The following is a 15568-nucleotide window of genomic DNA, read 5'->3' on the forward strand; positions in this document are numbered from 1 at the left end:
ATATCCCCCTATGTCTTGTGTGGAGTAATCAGACCCTACAGGACAGCATGCAGCACTCAACACTGTGTCTTTGGCTGATTGGGAGTGACAGTGTACCTTGTGACCTAATATGCTAGGTGAATTAATCATGGCTATATGCAGTACAGGATCAACTCCATAGCATATGCCTGAGCACAGCAGTGCCACACATGGTAGCTTAGAGGCACTGTACTGACTTGTTATGGCTGTATGAGTCATTGAGTCAGAGATCTACTCAGTGTTCTATATAAATCAGTGAACTGCTTGGAAGGAGAATGAGTCATCAGGACAATGTAGTTCAATCGGCTCCATACAATCAATGCATATGCCTGAGCACATCAGTGCCACACATGATAGCTGAGCGGTACTGTACTGACTCATATGACTGTATGAGTCATTGAGTCAGTGAGCTGATCAGTGATCTGTATGAATCACTGAACTGCTGAGCTACTTGCAAGGAGAATGACTCATGACTCGTCAGGACAATGTAGCTCATGATCAGCTCCACAGAGTGAGTCCACTCCATGTCTGAGCACAGCAGTGCCACCTCTGGCAGCAGAGATGTACTGGCTCATGAGTATTGCTGAGTGAGAGCTGAATAACAACAGTGCTGCTGCTGCAGCAGCACCTACACAACACCCAGCAGAAGATTTAGCAGAGCAGTATTCTCAGGAGCCAGTAGTACCAGAAGCAGCAACAAGTGTTTGGACATCTGGACTAATAGGACAGTGATTGTATCACAGAAAGGGGAGCAGCATGACCACACATGCTCACTCACAGACACACACAGGCTAGGCTAGGCAGTGCCGATGTCTATTTTTTTTTATTAGATCTGTATTGCTGGGCTGTGTTCTTTTAACTTTCATTTTACAGCATCAGATTCAGGAAGTGAAAATCCAGTGAGTGAGACAGTGAGTAGCCTAATGCAGCTGCTGGATCTATTCTGTCTGTGTCTAACTCCTCCTTCCTGATGAACTAATCTTTGCCAGAGCTGCGAACTGAACGAGCTAGTTCACTTTGAAGATTAGTTCATTTTGAAATAATCATTCATGAACTATCCATCACTACTTCTGTCTCCACCTCCTTCCGTCCCTAGTGCTCACACCTGTCTCTTCTGTGTAGTGGAGCCGTCCGTCGTCTTCCCCGGGGAACCGCTGACCCTCCTCGTCTCTACCTCAGCTGCGCCACCAACCTCCAGGCTCCCGTCTCCCTCTCCACCGTGGAGGGCTGACAGATGTTGCCCCAGCACTCACTCACAGGAGCCGGTAAGCCGGCCTCCCGCAGCCGACACCTCCGCCACACCAACAGACCAGCCCTCACCTCTCGGGGACTGCTCATACTTCCACCAGTCTGTTTTTTCATTACCCCCCACGGCCAGCAAGCGGTGCAAGGGACCTATGGAAGATTCTCTCCAGTTCCCTAGTGCCAGGGTATCCCTGCCACAGTCTGTCCCTACACTTCTCAAATTCATAAATACATATATTGATAACAGATATACAGTAATTGGCCCCATACACTAGAACGATAATGCCTGATTTCATCCGATTTCGACCTTTCGGGCCGATAAATCGGATGAAAAGTGCAAATCGGATGTGATTTACATCCGATCCAATCAGATGCGCGGTCCCGTGAGCATCAGATCGGAGCCCCTAGGTCGTTAGTGCTGCACTCGTGATATGTCAGATCCCGCAGGCATGGCTGGGATCGCATACGATACATCATATGCTAAAGGACCGCATACGATGTATCGTATGTGATCCTGCCGCCCGGGAAGCTGCCGGGCGGTTTAAGGGAAATCACATCTGACTTTAGCCTCCAACATGTCACTGTAGTGCATGGGGCCCTTTAGGTGAAAATTTTAGGCACATGCACACATTTCTATTCACCAACAGTTGATCATAACCACGTTTATAGTAATTATGTCATATATTACTTAGACGCTTTCACTTCAAGGCATATTACCAATAGAGGGCTACACTGGAGTATGACAGTAGAGGCTCTGCCTCTCCTGACCACATGTTACTGGGAAGGATGTAATCTCTCCCTTCCCATCTCCCCAGTAACAGCAGTCACAAATACTCCCTTGACAGGGATGGGCCGCACCATCTTAACAGCATTGAAGGCCCTGGGCAAAGCAATGAACTGGGGCCCCTGCCCACCCATTCATGGGGGGGAAAAATGATAACTTACCCATCCTGCTGTTCAGCACTGTCTCCCCACATGCTTCCATACAGTGAATGACTGTCAACACCCTGGCTGCTGAATAGTGCCAACCATCCGCCAATTAGCAAGCTGACAGCCATTTGCTGTCTGGCTGCAGGCTGGAGGCATGTAGTTCATGATGCACTGTGACTGGATAGTTTCAGCCATCCACCAATCAGCAAGCTGACAGCCATTTGCTGCAGGCTGGGAAGCAGGTATGGAATGCTGCTTGGCCACTCTTATTGGGTGCAATCCACAATCAGAGCAGCCAGGAAACATTCTCTACCTGCCTCCCAAGGAACTGTGGAGGCACCGGAACTGTGGAGGCACCATCCCGGGAGGCAGATGCCTTCTGGCCCAGCCTACCCTTGCTCAAAGGCCCCTAGACACTGAAAATGTACTACAAGCTCCACAGTGACAGAGGTTGCTGCAGGGATCTGGTCTGGTCTGGTCTGTCATTTAGGGGTCCAGACCATTCCAGAGAAGTGGACCATTGGAGAAGTTGCCCATAACAACCAATCAGCTTCTACCTATAATTTTATAGAATGTACATAATAAATGCCACCTCAAAGCTGATTGGTTGCTATTGCAACTTCTGCACATTTGCATTCTTTTCACTGCTTGATACATCTTCTAAAAGTGAATGAATGGACCAGTGCAGGTGTGCCATAACAGAGCCCCTACTACAACAATGTGGCCAAGATTTTTTCAAATTTGCTTATCAATGATCTACCCTGTGCCAAATCCAGGGCCATAGCGAGGGCGGTGCAGCTGATACTGTTGCCCTGTGGGAGAAAATATCATTGCTCAAGCCTATTATGTTTTGGCCCATATCCTGCAGATCCAGAGTGTCTGACACGATACATGGTATGCATGTGGAACATGGTCTCTCCGCTATAGCTCCCTTTCTTCTTCCCCGGCTCTGAAGCTAAATGTAGTGGATAGGAAACCAAACATCATAAAGTTTCATTCCCAACTCAGTGAACATTACAGGAGCCTGGCGGTGCTGCTATGAGGAGTGCCCGCTGCCCTGCCAGCCTGAGTGAGCCCATTGCAAGGTAAGATGTTAAATGCTTCACTAAAATACACATTACCTGATTACTGAACTTCTTTCTCCTTCAATACTGGGCCTGTAACTATATAATCTTCCTGGGTACTTAATTAACATGGTACAGAACACTGGAAGACTCAGACTTTTATCTGTAACCTTAAGGACACTTCTTGAAGTGGTGTTGTGTTTGGGGGAGGGTGAGCTTTTTTATTGTTTGATCTGATTCTAAGCAATACAATCCTTATGAGAATTTGCAGTGATAGGTAAAAATGGTTAGCATACATGTCATTTGAGAGTTTGACCCTGTCAACATTCTGGTGTCGACCTGATGACTGATGACCTGCTGTATCATAACACACCCTTTAAAATATGTGACTAGCTCAAACATACACATACTGAAACTTATTATAACTATACCACATTTAAATCAACCAGTGGCATATTAACAGGGTTAGTACCTAAAAACAGTGGTTAGTGGTCCTGGGACTATATTGTGGCATCACTATGTAGTGTGGGCAGAGGTGTAGCTATAATGGGTGCAGTGTGTGCGATGAACATGGGCCCCTGGGTCTAGAGAGGGACCACATGGCACACACTGCACCCATTTCTTCTGTATACTTACTTACCTTTCTGGTGTCCGGGTGTGGGTCCCCTCCTCTCCCAAGTTCCATAGCCGGCAGCCGCAGCAGTGCTGTTAGCGCTCTGTCTGAGTACAGTGCATGCGCAGGTCTCTGGAAAAATGGCCGGCGCGTCATTTTTTCAGAGACTTGCGCATGCGCTATAGACTCTGGCACTCAGATAGAGTCTCTAGTTCTCTGACAGAGCGCTAATAGCGCTGCTCCCAGCTACGGGACGGGAGAGGAGGGGGCCCACACCCAGAGACTGCACACGGGTCCCCTCCCCTTTAGATACGCCCCTGAGTGTGGGCTCGGGACTACATAGTCCTTTGAACTTTTTTTTTGCTTTTTTTGTAACTGAAAAAGCACAAGCATGGCATGTGTAGCAGTGTTAGAAACGTTTCTAAATTGTGAACAAAGTTCTGTCATGTAACTTCACAGCCCTCAAAGATTTTATACTGACTCCATGCTGACACTCTTTCCTGTCCAGGGGGCCCTGTAGCTTTGCATCTTTCATTACCACCAAAGTATAAACGATGACTGAATAGGAGTATAAACCTATCTGTGCCTACATTTAATAGCTGTCCAAAAGCACACCTAAATCCTTACATCTGTAGGCAGGGATGGACTGGGGCCACTTTTTGGCCCTGGCATTTTGTGTGTGGGTGCACACGTGAAAGGGGGCACGCGTGCATGAAAGGGGGCATGCCGCAAGTCAGGGGGGCATGGGCCCATGGCACGCCCCCATCTTCCGTTAAACCAAGCACTTTCTGCAGGGTTGAGAGCCTTAGGGCTGATTCACATGCGGCGGTTTTTACCGGGCGGGAAAAAGCTGGATGGCTTTTTCCCCATGCCGGTATTGTAATTAATATTGTAAGGGGTAGGGTCCTTTCACACGGCACGGCCCCGACCCTGCTGCCAGGTTGCAGCTGGAAATATCCACTGAAAGGTCCGGCTGCCGGGCCAGGGCCACGCCATCTTTGTAGGCAGAGAACCGTGTGTGTGAATGGGAGCTTTCACACACAATGTTTTTTTTCAAGCCAGTCCTGTTGCTGCACATGCGCACAGCATTAAACACGGCTCAAAGCCGTTGTGTGTTAAAGAGGCTGCCGGATGGCAAAAAGCCAGACAAAGTTTGTCTGGCTTTTTGCCATCTGAGCAAAACCGCCTCGTGTGAAACAGTCCTCTTTGATTGCCGGAAGCTGCGCGTACTTCCTCGCTCTCTGTGAACCCAAACTGACCCACCAGACTATCAACCCTTTTGGCATATGCCAGAAGTGGCAGTTGGGCAGTCCAGCCCTGTCTGTAGGGTGCTAATAACACTATACCAGCCCCTTACTTTCTGGCAGCCTGTCACTTGCTCATGTTTTCCATTAGCACTCTCCTGCTGCCTTACTTCTATATTCTTATCAATACCAATGTATCATGCAGTGACTTACATAGTATGAAAATGTCCTTTTTGTCCACAATTTCTCCCAATTGCATACTCAAATGCTTCTTTTATATTTCTGTAGATAGTGATTTGCTGCAAATCATATAACGTATAATACAATACAGTACATACTGTACTGTATAAAATGCCAGATGAAGATAGATTTTATAAGGTCATTTCATTCAGGTCAAAGGGTTTCCTTTGGGATGCATATTTTTCAATGAGATTATAAATGTCAACTTCTATATATTTGAAAAAGTAAAACTCTCTGTAATATCACACAATAGGTGTGACGAACATGTCTAGTGTAGCCTGACCATGCATATATATTTTGTTGTACTGTAGAAAATGACTGAACTAAAAATCAAGTAAAACATGGAAGCCACAACAGGAAATAAAATATTTTTATTGAATATCTGCTGAATATGTCAAGGTTTTTAACAACGATCTGAAAACTGTACTGTGGGAATCACTACACAAAGTGAAACTAAATTGGAACCACTTCATCAAAAATGAAGGTATACACAGCAAACTTTGTTAGCCCGCGGGTCACGAGCAATATGGCAAGAGAAAACACCCGAACATTATTACAAGATACAGTAGAGAAACTCACACATAGAAACACTCAAGCAGGCAGTAAGTATAGACAAAGGCAACTAGGATTTCTACAGCATCAGATTCTAAGACTTTACACAGCTTTGTCCAAAAGGTAGATGTGGCTTTTTTATGGGTTAAACCATAATTTGATCAAATAGCAGGTTCAATAATACCCCTTTCGCACTGAGCAGTTTACTCCGGTTATTGCCGGGGCAAACCGGTGCAGCCCAGGTCCTGGCTCAGCGTGAAAGGCTTGACCCGTGTTGTGCATTCCGGGTCTGTTGCCCGGATCATGGCCAGTGTTAATCTTGTATGCGACCTGGGTAGGCTTAACATAGTAACATCTAAGGTTGAAAAAAAGACAATTGTCCATCGAGTTCAACCTATTTGTGGTTTCCTATGCAGGATTATTTTGGTCTAAATTTTTGACTGATGCTGATGTCAGCCATTGCATTTTATCCCTTTTTGTAGTAACTATAGTGCGTGACTATGCACCATAAGCCTGGATATCCTTATTTATTCGGAATTTATCTAACCCATTCTTAAAGGTGTTGACTGAGTCCGCCATAACAACTCCCTCAGGCAGGGAATTCCAAACACGTATTGTCCTTACCGTGAAAAAGCCTTTGCGCCGTATTGCGCTGAATCTCCTCTCCTCTAACCTGAGCGAGTGTCCACGAGTCCTCTGTGTTGATCTAACCAAAAAACAGGTCCTGAGTTAATGGCGCAACGCGGGTTATTTGACCGGGGTCACGCTAAAATACACTGGTTGGCTGGTCAGGGGTGCTTGCAGATGGTGTCATCATAATGCTGTAGACCAGAGAGCATGGCAGACACGGGTTCAGTGTGAAAGTGGTCTACCCAGGTCTAAGGTGCAGTGTGAAAGGGATATGAAGAAATGGAACACGAGTATATCAGGACTTGGAATCTTGGTATGAAAGGGGTATTTGTCATCTAAATTACTGTCTTACATTAAGTTTAGGCAGTACACTAAAATTCATCAATATTTGTTAATGCACCTTGGGCAGTATGAACCTGCATTATGAGCATATCAGACATTGACGCGATTGGGGCAAAAAATCTAAAAAAGTATGATGAATTTTGGTCAACTTCATTGTTTTAAATATTTATTACCTTACTTTATCAGATTTTGCAGCAAACAGGTCTTAACATCTTTCTACTTTTTCCTTGTGCCTTTTTCCAACCAATGTAACAGTGTAACAGTGCATCTGCTACTACTTGTAGTGAGAAGATTTCTGACTAGATAGATACAGGATCTTCTGTCAGCTTGTACTGGACAATAATATATGACGTTTACAAAAAAAAATTACAAAAAAACCTGTGTCCTTTTTTTTTCCAGACACCCCTCGTCCTTCCAGTTTGTTTAAACTACCCATAGGTATCTTAAGGGTACAATGATCTGTTTTTTTTGTACATCATCCCATCATTAATAACATTTTTTTTTTTTTAAGAAAAGAGATATATCATATCCACGTTTTGTGCATTGAAAGTTAAATACATTTTTATATTGTTGCACTAAGTTTTTTCACCAAATGATATGCTTATAGGATAGTCTACAATGTTTATTTATATATCTATATCTATAGATCATTTATGGACTATATTGCACAGTGCTCAATGCATTGCTGTGTGATCTACCTATTGTATAACCCAAATCCAGCATAGCTCCCAGTTTAAAATTGGTCCGTAGTAACCTCTTTGTGCTATGCTCTCCTGCGGCAGTGCAGTAGAAAGAGATGGCAGTATCGGTACAATATCACTATAGAATTAATTGATTGCTATTCACTGAGAAAACTACGTTTCATCTAAGCACACACGGCAGTCACAGTGATACACAGAGCAGTCATTTAAGACTCTTATGGAATGACTAATAGCTTCATAATAGTGCCATTTACTACATAATAACATTGAAAACATTTAAAAACGCCTCCTGAAAATGAGCATCTAGTATACACAAGAGGGTGCTCCAGTTTGCTAGCACTTGTTCTTTGTTTTATACCACTTTTAAAGGACAAATTAAAACTCATTATACAAATAGTATATATTTATATATATATAAAAAAGGTCACTAGCTGTTTTGGCTTACTTGAAGTGCATTCAGAATTATGGCTAAATTAGTTTAGTCTTTATATATATATATTGGGTCACAATACTGTTTGTTAACTATGAAAACATAGGTGACAGTGTACTCTTAGCACAATGCTATTCAGCAATGTTCAGTATGCCTCATAATCTTTCAGAGTAACCAGATATTCGAGTACAACATACACATATATATGAAATACGTCATGTGACACAACACATATAAACCACAAGATGTACATTATAGCTAAAGCCAAGATTTACAAAAATTAGTGTCTGCTGATTGGTAGTTGCTTTGTGTAGAAGCAAATCTCATGGGATATTAAAAATGTATATATATATATATATATATATATATATATATATATATATATATATTCATTAGCTGTCATAACCCTATTACTCAGATTGCAACCTGACACAATTTTAGCCTTGATTAATTTTAACACAAAAGTATATACAAGCCAATAGTTTGGCATCTAGTGGCCAGATCTCTGAGGGACAATCACATATCTCCTCTGATTGTACCTGTTGCTTCTGACTGAAATTTACCCACTTGAACTGATTTGCTCACATAAGATGTGGAATGTATACCTATCTATTAATTAAATGTACCTGTTCGAGCTCAGATTTAAGTTGTCCTTTAAGATGTCAGTGCAACTCTACTAGTGCCTTATAAGTTGGAATTTCTCCTGGAATGCGGACGATACAATAGTTAACCTGTATTATATTATCAGCTCTTCTATATTTAGTCAATTTACATTTTTAAAATAGAACATCTTATTAAAAACATCAAAATATACACATAATAAGAAACGCTTACAACATACAAATACAGGGACTAGAAATAAATGTTGGCATACTGTTATATACAAGAGTGTGATAATAACAAATCGATTCATGCTCTATCTACACATCATATTGCTTAAAAGAAGAGTAAGAGGGCAGTTGTGTGGCTCACAATATGTTTTCTTTTAGAGGGAAGTAAGGACATTTAAATTTGTGCAAATAAAATGGATAAGTAGGAATGCCCTGGCTTAGGAATGCATGGAAAACATGAAAGGACCCATACTACTGAGGTATTTACATATACTGGCTAAAGAGCACTATGTGGGCAACTGCAGATAGGGTTGTTTTTATTTTTTAACTCCAAGCATTGCATCTACTTCTTCCTCAGGTGTTAAAGTGTGCCACTGTGCAATGGGTCGTCGTGGGTTGGCCAGCATGTCTGACCAGTGCCGGAGCTCCGCACCAGTGCAGTTGTAGCCCACAAACACCTTCCCAATAGCGTCATTTTTTCCAATCTTGTCATAGTCCAAAACAGTAACAACAACTTGCACTTTCTATGAAAGAAGAAAAAAATTATGAGAAAAAACATTACTTTATATATCTGAGGTCAGGAAAAATGAAGCTGAAGACACTGTATAGTGGGTTAATGAATTACTGTAGATAGTATATTGTTAGCAGAACTCATTTTGATCTAGTGCTATGTATGACTTGCGCCAGAAGTGTCTGGGATGTTAGAACTGTTCAACCTCAGTTTCAGGGGGTTGTAGTTTATATATAGGGAGTTTTGTGCTGGCTCTTTCTCGGTCTTACTGTTGTGTAAGCATAATGTTCTCCCATATACAGTATATGACAATGGTAGGCATTGGACAATCTTAGCACTGTTGTCCTGTAGTGATTGCTCAGCAAGAGTGTACTCTTAACATCTGGGTGTTCAGTATTGTGGTTTCAATACTCAGGAGATCGGAAAAAAGTGAAACAACATGGTGTATATCCTCCAATCCCAGTGATGGATGCAGATGCTTATAGTGGAATATTAATGGAGCTTTGGACATTAATCTATCTATCACGATGTCCGTCAGTGTCATAGCAATATTTACTATAATCAGGCCATAAATCCAGAACTATAATAATTTCCAATAAATAAATAAATGGTCCTAATAAATAAATTAAAATAAAGCTTTATTATAAAGATCAAAGACTGTACATATTTGCCATTTCAAACATGGTTGTTTATGCAATATAATACTAATTAAACACAACCTAGGCAAAATGTTTCAGCAACAAATTATATCAAAGTTCTGAAAGAAGACATACTTCATGGTCTGCTGACGACTTCCTTCACCTTCCTCAGCCTGAGGAAGTGGTTTGGAGACCATGAAACATGTTGCTATTTCTGCTGAGGAGACTAAGTATATCTTCTAGAACAGGACACACATTCACTTATATCCCATCTTATAAGTATTTTTTTTAAATTTCATATCATTTCTTTTGCTGAAACATTTTGCCTAGGCTGTGGTTCATTAGTATTATCTTCCATAAACAACCATGTTTGTACTGGCAAATATGTGCCTCCCCCCCCCCCTATATCTACTGTAGGGTTCAGGGCTGCCATCAGAAATTGTAGGGCCCGGGACTCACAAAATGCACAGGGCCCCTCCCTCCCAAAAAAAATTATACTGCTGCACTGCTCCACCCTTATGTGATGTCATACATTGCGATGTTACATATGGTTGGAGTGCTGTGGACCTACAGGAACAGTTTACAGAGAGCTGATGCACAGATATGGTTTGTTTTAAGAAGTCCTCCTTGCGCATCAGCCTACTGCTTATTCACAGACTGGTGCAGCTCTACAGGTATTGGCGCTAGGAGCAAGGGGTGGTCCCCCTTTCTGTAAGGGCCTGGGGCACTAGTCCCCACAGTCCCCCTCTGATGGCTGCCCTGGTAGGGTTGCCACCCATCCACGATTCCTCCAGGCTGTCCAGAAATCAGGAGATCTGGAAGGTGCCCAGAGAGTTGGTAATCCTGGATGAGGTGTGCCCAGATATCCCAATGTGTGGCCACTGTCTACCAAGACAGAACTTACTACTGTACAGTCAGCCCTCTCTATTGCTCGTCCCCCAGACCGTGTCCTTCCTGCTCCTTAGCCCGCCTCCTATGATTCTTCTGGCTGCAGGCATGATTGCACTAGTCAGGGAAACGGAGTGTGCACTGCTCACTTGTGTTCAGGGGTGTAGCCAGAACTTTGTGGGCCCCATAGCAACATTTTGAATGGGCCCCTATCCCAATTCTTCTCTGTAGCAGATGTTAATTTTATGCCCTATAATAGTGCCCTAGTTCATTTTCTGAATCATAGTAGAGCCTTATTTAATGTTATGCCCCATAGTAGTGCCCTAGTTTCTTTTATGAATCGCAGTAGTGCATAAGTTCACCCTATGTCACATTTCAGAGCTGCCAGTACACATTATACTGCACAGTACCCTCAATTCACTTTATGATATATAGTGCTCCCTGTTCATAATATGCCTCATTACAGTGCCCCGGTTCATACTATATAACATTAAAATGCCCTCCAGTTCATATTCTACAATGAGCAGGTCCAGAGGCATACCTAGATATATTGCAGGCTCCAAGGAAAAAGTTTGAAGGGACCCCTGCGTACCACTCAATGGTGAAAAATGTATATAACACATGTAACGAGGGCCCCTCTCAGCTCTGGGCCCCATAGTAGCTGCACTGCCTGCACCTATGGTAGCCACGCCCTTGATTGTGCTTAGTGTTGGAAGTGTGTATTGCTGTAGTTTAAATTATTTGTATGATCAAATATTCTTTACTACTACTGTGTGAGTACAAGAAGGGTGATGTATACTTTATGGGCATTGAAAGGGAAGATGTGTATTAAGGAAGACAACATATACACAAAAACACAAACCACTAAGCACTGATCTTATTTGGCAATTAATTAATAACCCTGGACAGACTACAGATTTCACCAGAAGGATTACTGAAATCTTCAAGTCAATATAGAAAGAAATGAATATACTGTATATGGGAAGTGCTGTCTTTCCGGATATATCTATTGTAAAATAATTAAGAACATTTATACCACAGTTAAAATATTAAAATACACAATCGCCTTTCCCCAAAAACTTCTAAATAACTAAATAAATAAATAAACCTTAAAAAATAGCCTGAATGAATTATTGTTGTCACTGTACTTGGCAAAAAAACAAACAAACAAACAAACAAACAAACATATACAAAGTCAATTGCAACCAATTGGTTACTTATTGCAAATGTGATTCACAGCACTTGTTAGTTGTTCATGAGTTGTTAAATTTGAATCCTTTAGCAATTAGACAGCATATGCACAGACGACAGCAATCATACATATACAGTCCACAGCAATCATTAGTTGATAGTATATTGGGGGTCATTCCGACCCGATTGCTCGCTGTAGTTTATCGCAGCGCAGCGATCAGGTCAGAATTGCGCATGCCCCGGTGCCGCAGTGCGCCGGCGCATGCTAGATAGCCAAAGGCCGTCATTGCCTAGCGATCACCTCTGAGGCAGAGGCGGTCGCTGGGTGGGAGGGGGCTGGAAGGTGGCGCGGTCCGGCCAATGCAGGCGTGGCCGGACCGTGCGGGGAGCGGCCCGCAGCAACTGCGTGATGTCATATGCAGCCGCTGTGGGCTGGGGAGCGACGAGTAGTTTCCGACCAGCACGCTAAAGCTGCACTGGTCGGGAGCTACTCTTGGCCCGCAGCGGCTGCGTATGACATCACGTATGATCCTGCATTGGCAGGACCGTGCCCATGAAATGGCGGCCAAACACCACCATTCCGCCCCCTCCCGCCCAGTGACCGCCTCTGCCTGTCAATCAGGCAGAGGCGATCGCAGCCCAGCTACAGACTTTGGCCATCTGGCATGCGCTGGCGCACTACGGCGCATGCACAGTGGGTACCCGTTCGCTCGGCTGTGATAAAAGCAGCGAGCTAATGGGTCAGAATGACCCCCTTTGTTGTTTATATGATTAGTAAAGGCATTTAATATGCATTGAAAGTCATTATTAAATATCTACTTCCATAATCATTAAGCTCCACATGTATATATGGGCTCATAAGACAGTCCAGCTCTGGAACACACTGGCTTTAAAAAAGTAATTGCCACACAGCTGCTGGTGTATCCTAGTTTGTAGCTTTTAGAAGGAGAATGGTTGTAGCCTGCTTGATAATCTAGATATGCAGGCACTCCAATTAATAACAGCTCCAGTGGTCCCAGCAGAGGTTGACAATCAGTATATCTGGCAATACTACCACTTTGTAATGCGTTTCTCTGCCTCTTCATGTACAGTGACAATACTAATTCACTCAGGCTATTTTTTAAGGTTTATTTAAGTATAAGATTTTTGGGTGAACATTATTGTGTATTGTAACATACAGTATGCACTAATCAAGGAAGATAACTCTGATTAACTTGTCTGGGCAGAAGAGGGAAAGTGGATACTATGTGGGTAATGGAAGGGAACATGTGTACTACGTGAGCATTAGAAGGGAACATGTGTACTATGTGGGCACTAGAAGGGAAGATGTCTACTACTACAGTATGTGGGCACAAGAGGAAAAGATGTCTAAACATGTGGGCACGACGGGAACATGTTAACTACAGTATGTTGGCACTAGAGTGGAAGATGGGTACTATTGGGTACTAGAGGGGAATATGGGTACTATTGAGCACTAGAGGGGCAGATATGTACTATATGTTCAGAAAAACGAAAGATGTGCACTTTGCGGGTATAAGAGGGGAAGATGTGTACTATGAATGCAATAGTAGGGAATGTGTGTACTGTTGGTTCTGGTTTGCCAGAAATAAAATGGTTATAACATTCTGCAGTTTAGGCCATGTCTCCTTGTTACACTGGAATGAGGAAAAGGTGGTAATCCTAACCCTACTCATACCTTTTGCTAGCGGTGCTATTTTCTGCATGATATTGCCTTCAGATTTTGTAAAGTGCATTAACATACTCTTATTGTACTCTGGCAATGCCAGTGTAATCCTCCTTTCCCCCATTCTGCCTCTCTAAGTGCAGAGAAGCACAATGGGGAGATATGTCTCAGTCTCCATATAGAATGAGATGTAGTCTATTGTACTGTGCATGCGCAGTACAGAAAAGCTCATTATACGCTTCCATGTTGAAACTACATCCAATTCTAAATAAGCCCCATAGCATGTAAAGTATAAATTATCCAACACACCTGTATCTCTATCTGTGTTTGCATATGAAGGTGCTGTTTATTGAGTATAATAGCATTTAGATATAAAATGACTTCTTGAGCCAAGGAGCATAATGTTATGCCAGATGAGCCTGAAAATACAGCTTTAAAGTCTTCCCATCTTTAAAGAGCACATGTGATACATGGGTTGGGTATGGGATCCTTGCGGTCGGAATCTCGGCATTCAAAATACCTACGCCGGAATCTCGACCGTCAGAATACCGGCAGGAGGGCGAGTGGAACGAAGCCCCTTGTGGGCTCGATGGCTCGCTTTGCTCGCCACAGGTTCTATTCCCATTCCATGGGTGTCATGGACACCCAGGAGTGGGAATAGAACCTGTGGCGGCGCTACCGGCATTCTGGCGGTCGGGATTCCGGCATCTGTATTTTGACTAGTGATGAGCGAGGTTCGGTTTTACTCGGTTTTACTCGGTTTTACTCGGTTCTCAAAACGGCATCTTATTGGCTATCCAAAACACGTGACATCCGTGAGCCAATAAGATGCCGTTTTGAGAACCGAGTAAAACCGAGTAAAACCGAATCCGCTCATCACTAATTTTGACTGTCGGGATTTCGAACGCCCGGATTCCAACTACATCCCATGATACATACATAAGTATATATATTTATTTCCATGCAACCAGTTAAACTAACTGTCCAATGTGAAAAGTAGCGCATTATTATGTACTCCATATAACATTGGCCAGGGCACGTCTGTAGTGTATAATGATTCATATATATCCTTTACTATGTAAACATATTGTTTATACCTACAGTAGATATTGAGTATTTCTATAATTCTATATTTTTGAGGATCCCATGTTCAAGCACATATATCTTTGAACATAGTGGTAGATAAAAAGGCATACTGATCAGTGACATATAATTGAAAAGCACAAAAAGGATAGCGCGAAGTAGCACACACATTTTATGTTTTTCAGTTTTCATCCACCTTAAGTACGGCTAAAGGCTTAAGTAGGGATGTTAAAAGCCTCTGTAGAATCGTTTACAAGGTGATACAGCACTGAATACAGCTGTTCTGAAATGCAATGAGACAAAAAAATCATGTTTGGATGCTCCAAGGTGACGTTTTAGATTACCTGAATTTGCTCAAATGGTACTTCAAAGCTGAAAGACTCATTGTAGTAAGGATTAAGTGTATTCTTCTTAATAGTCGTCTTCTTTTTCTTCAGTCTCTTGCCATTTTGCATCAGATGAATTTTCACGTAGGGGTCTGAAAAGATTTAAATTTAATTAGGAGTGAGTACACGGAATGCAAAGGTCTATAAAAAGGTATTTAACATTTCTCTGCAGACATCTGGTGTAGTTTGTAGTGTAATAAGGCAGCTGATTACTCAGAATTTTAAACACTGGAAAAAAACACTGTGAATAATGCTGCAGGAAAATGCACAGAGTAGGTTTTGTCCCTTTGTATCCCAGTTTTCACAGTTTTTCGGACTTCAATATCAGTATTTTTTCCATGCAGTGTC

The 15568-nt window shown here is 42.7% G+C and overlaps 1 protein-coding gene across 7 annotated transcripts in view; it reads right to left on the bottom strand.

Annotated features, from left to right (window-relative positions):
- Positions 1 to 5706: 5706 nt before the first annotated feature.
- The window catches only part of SYT1 (synaptotagmin 1), a 1004279-nt gene continuing 994417 nt past the window's right edge, over positions 5707 to 15568 (bottom strand). For all 7 annotated transcript variants that reach the window (XM_063927398.1, XM_063927392.1, XM_063927393.1 and 4 more), the window contains 2 exons: positions 15179 to 15312; positions 5707 to 9363 (listed from right to left, as the gene is read on the bottom strand). In XM_063927398.1, coding sequence (XP_063783468.1) covers positions 9157 to 9363; positions 15179 to 15312 — 341 coding nt within the window. In that variant the 3' untranslated portion in view covers positions 5707 to 9156. The remainder of the gene's footprint in view (positions 9364 to 15178; positions 15313 to 15568) is intronic.

This window comes from Pseudophryne corroboree, chromosome 6 (genome assembly GCF_028390025.1).
Source record: "Pseudophryne corroboree isolate aPseCor3 chromosome 6, aPseCor3.hap2, whole genome shotgun sequence".
In the NCBI taxonomy this organism is placed as follows: domain Eukaryota; kingdom Metazoa; phylum Chordata; class Amphibia; order Anura; family Myobatrachidae; genus Pseudophryne; species Pseudophryne corroboree.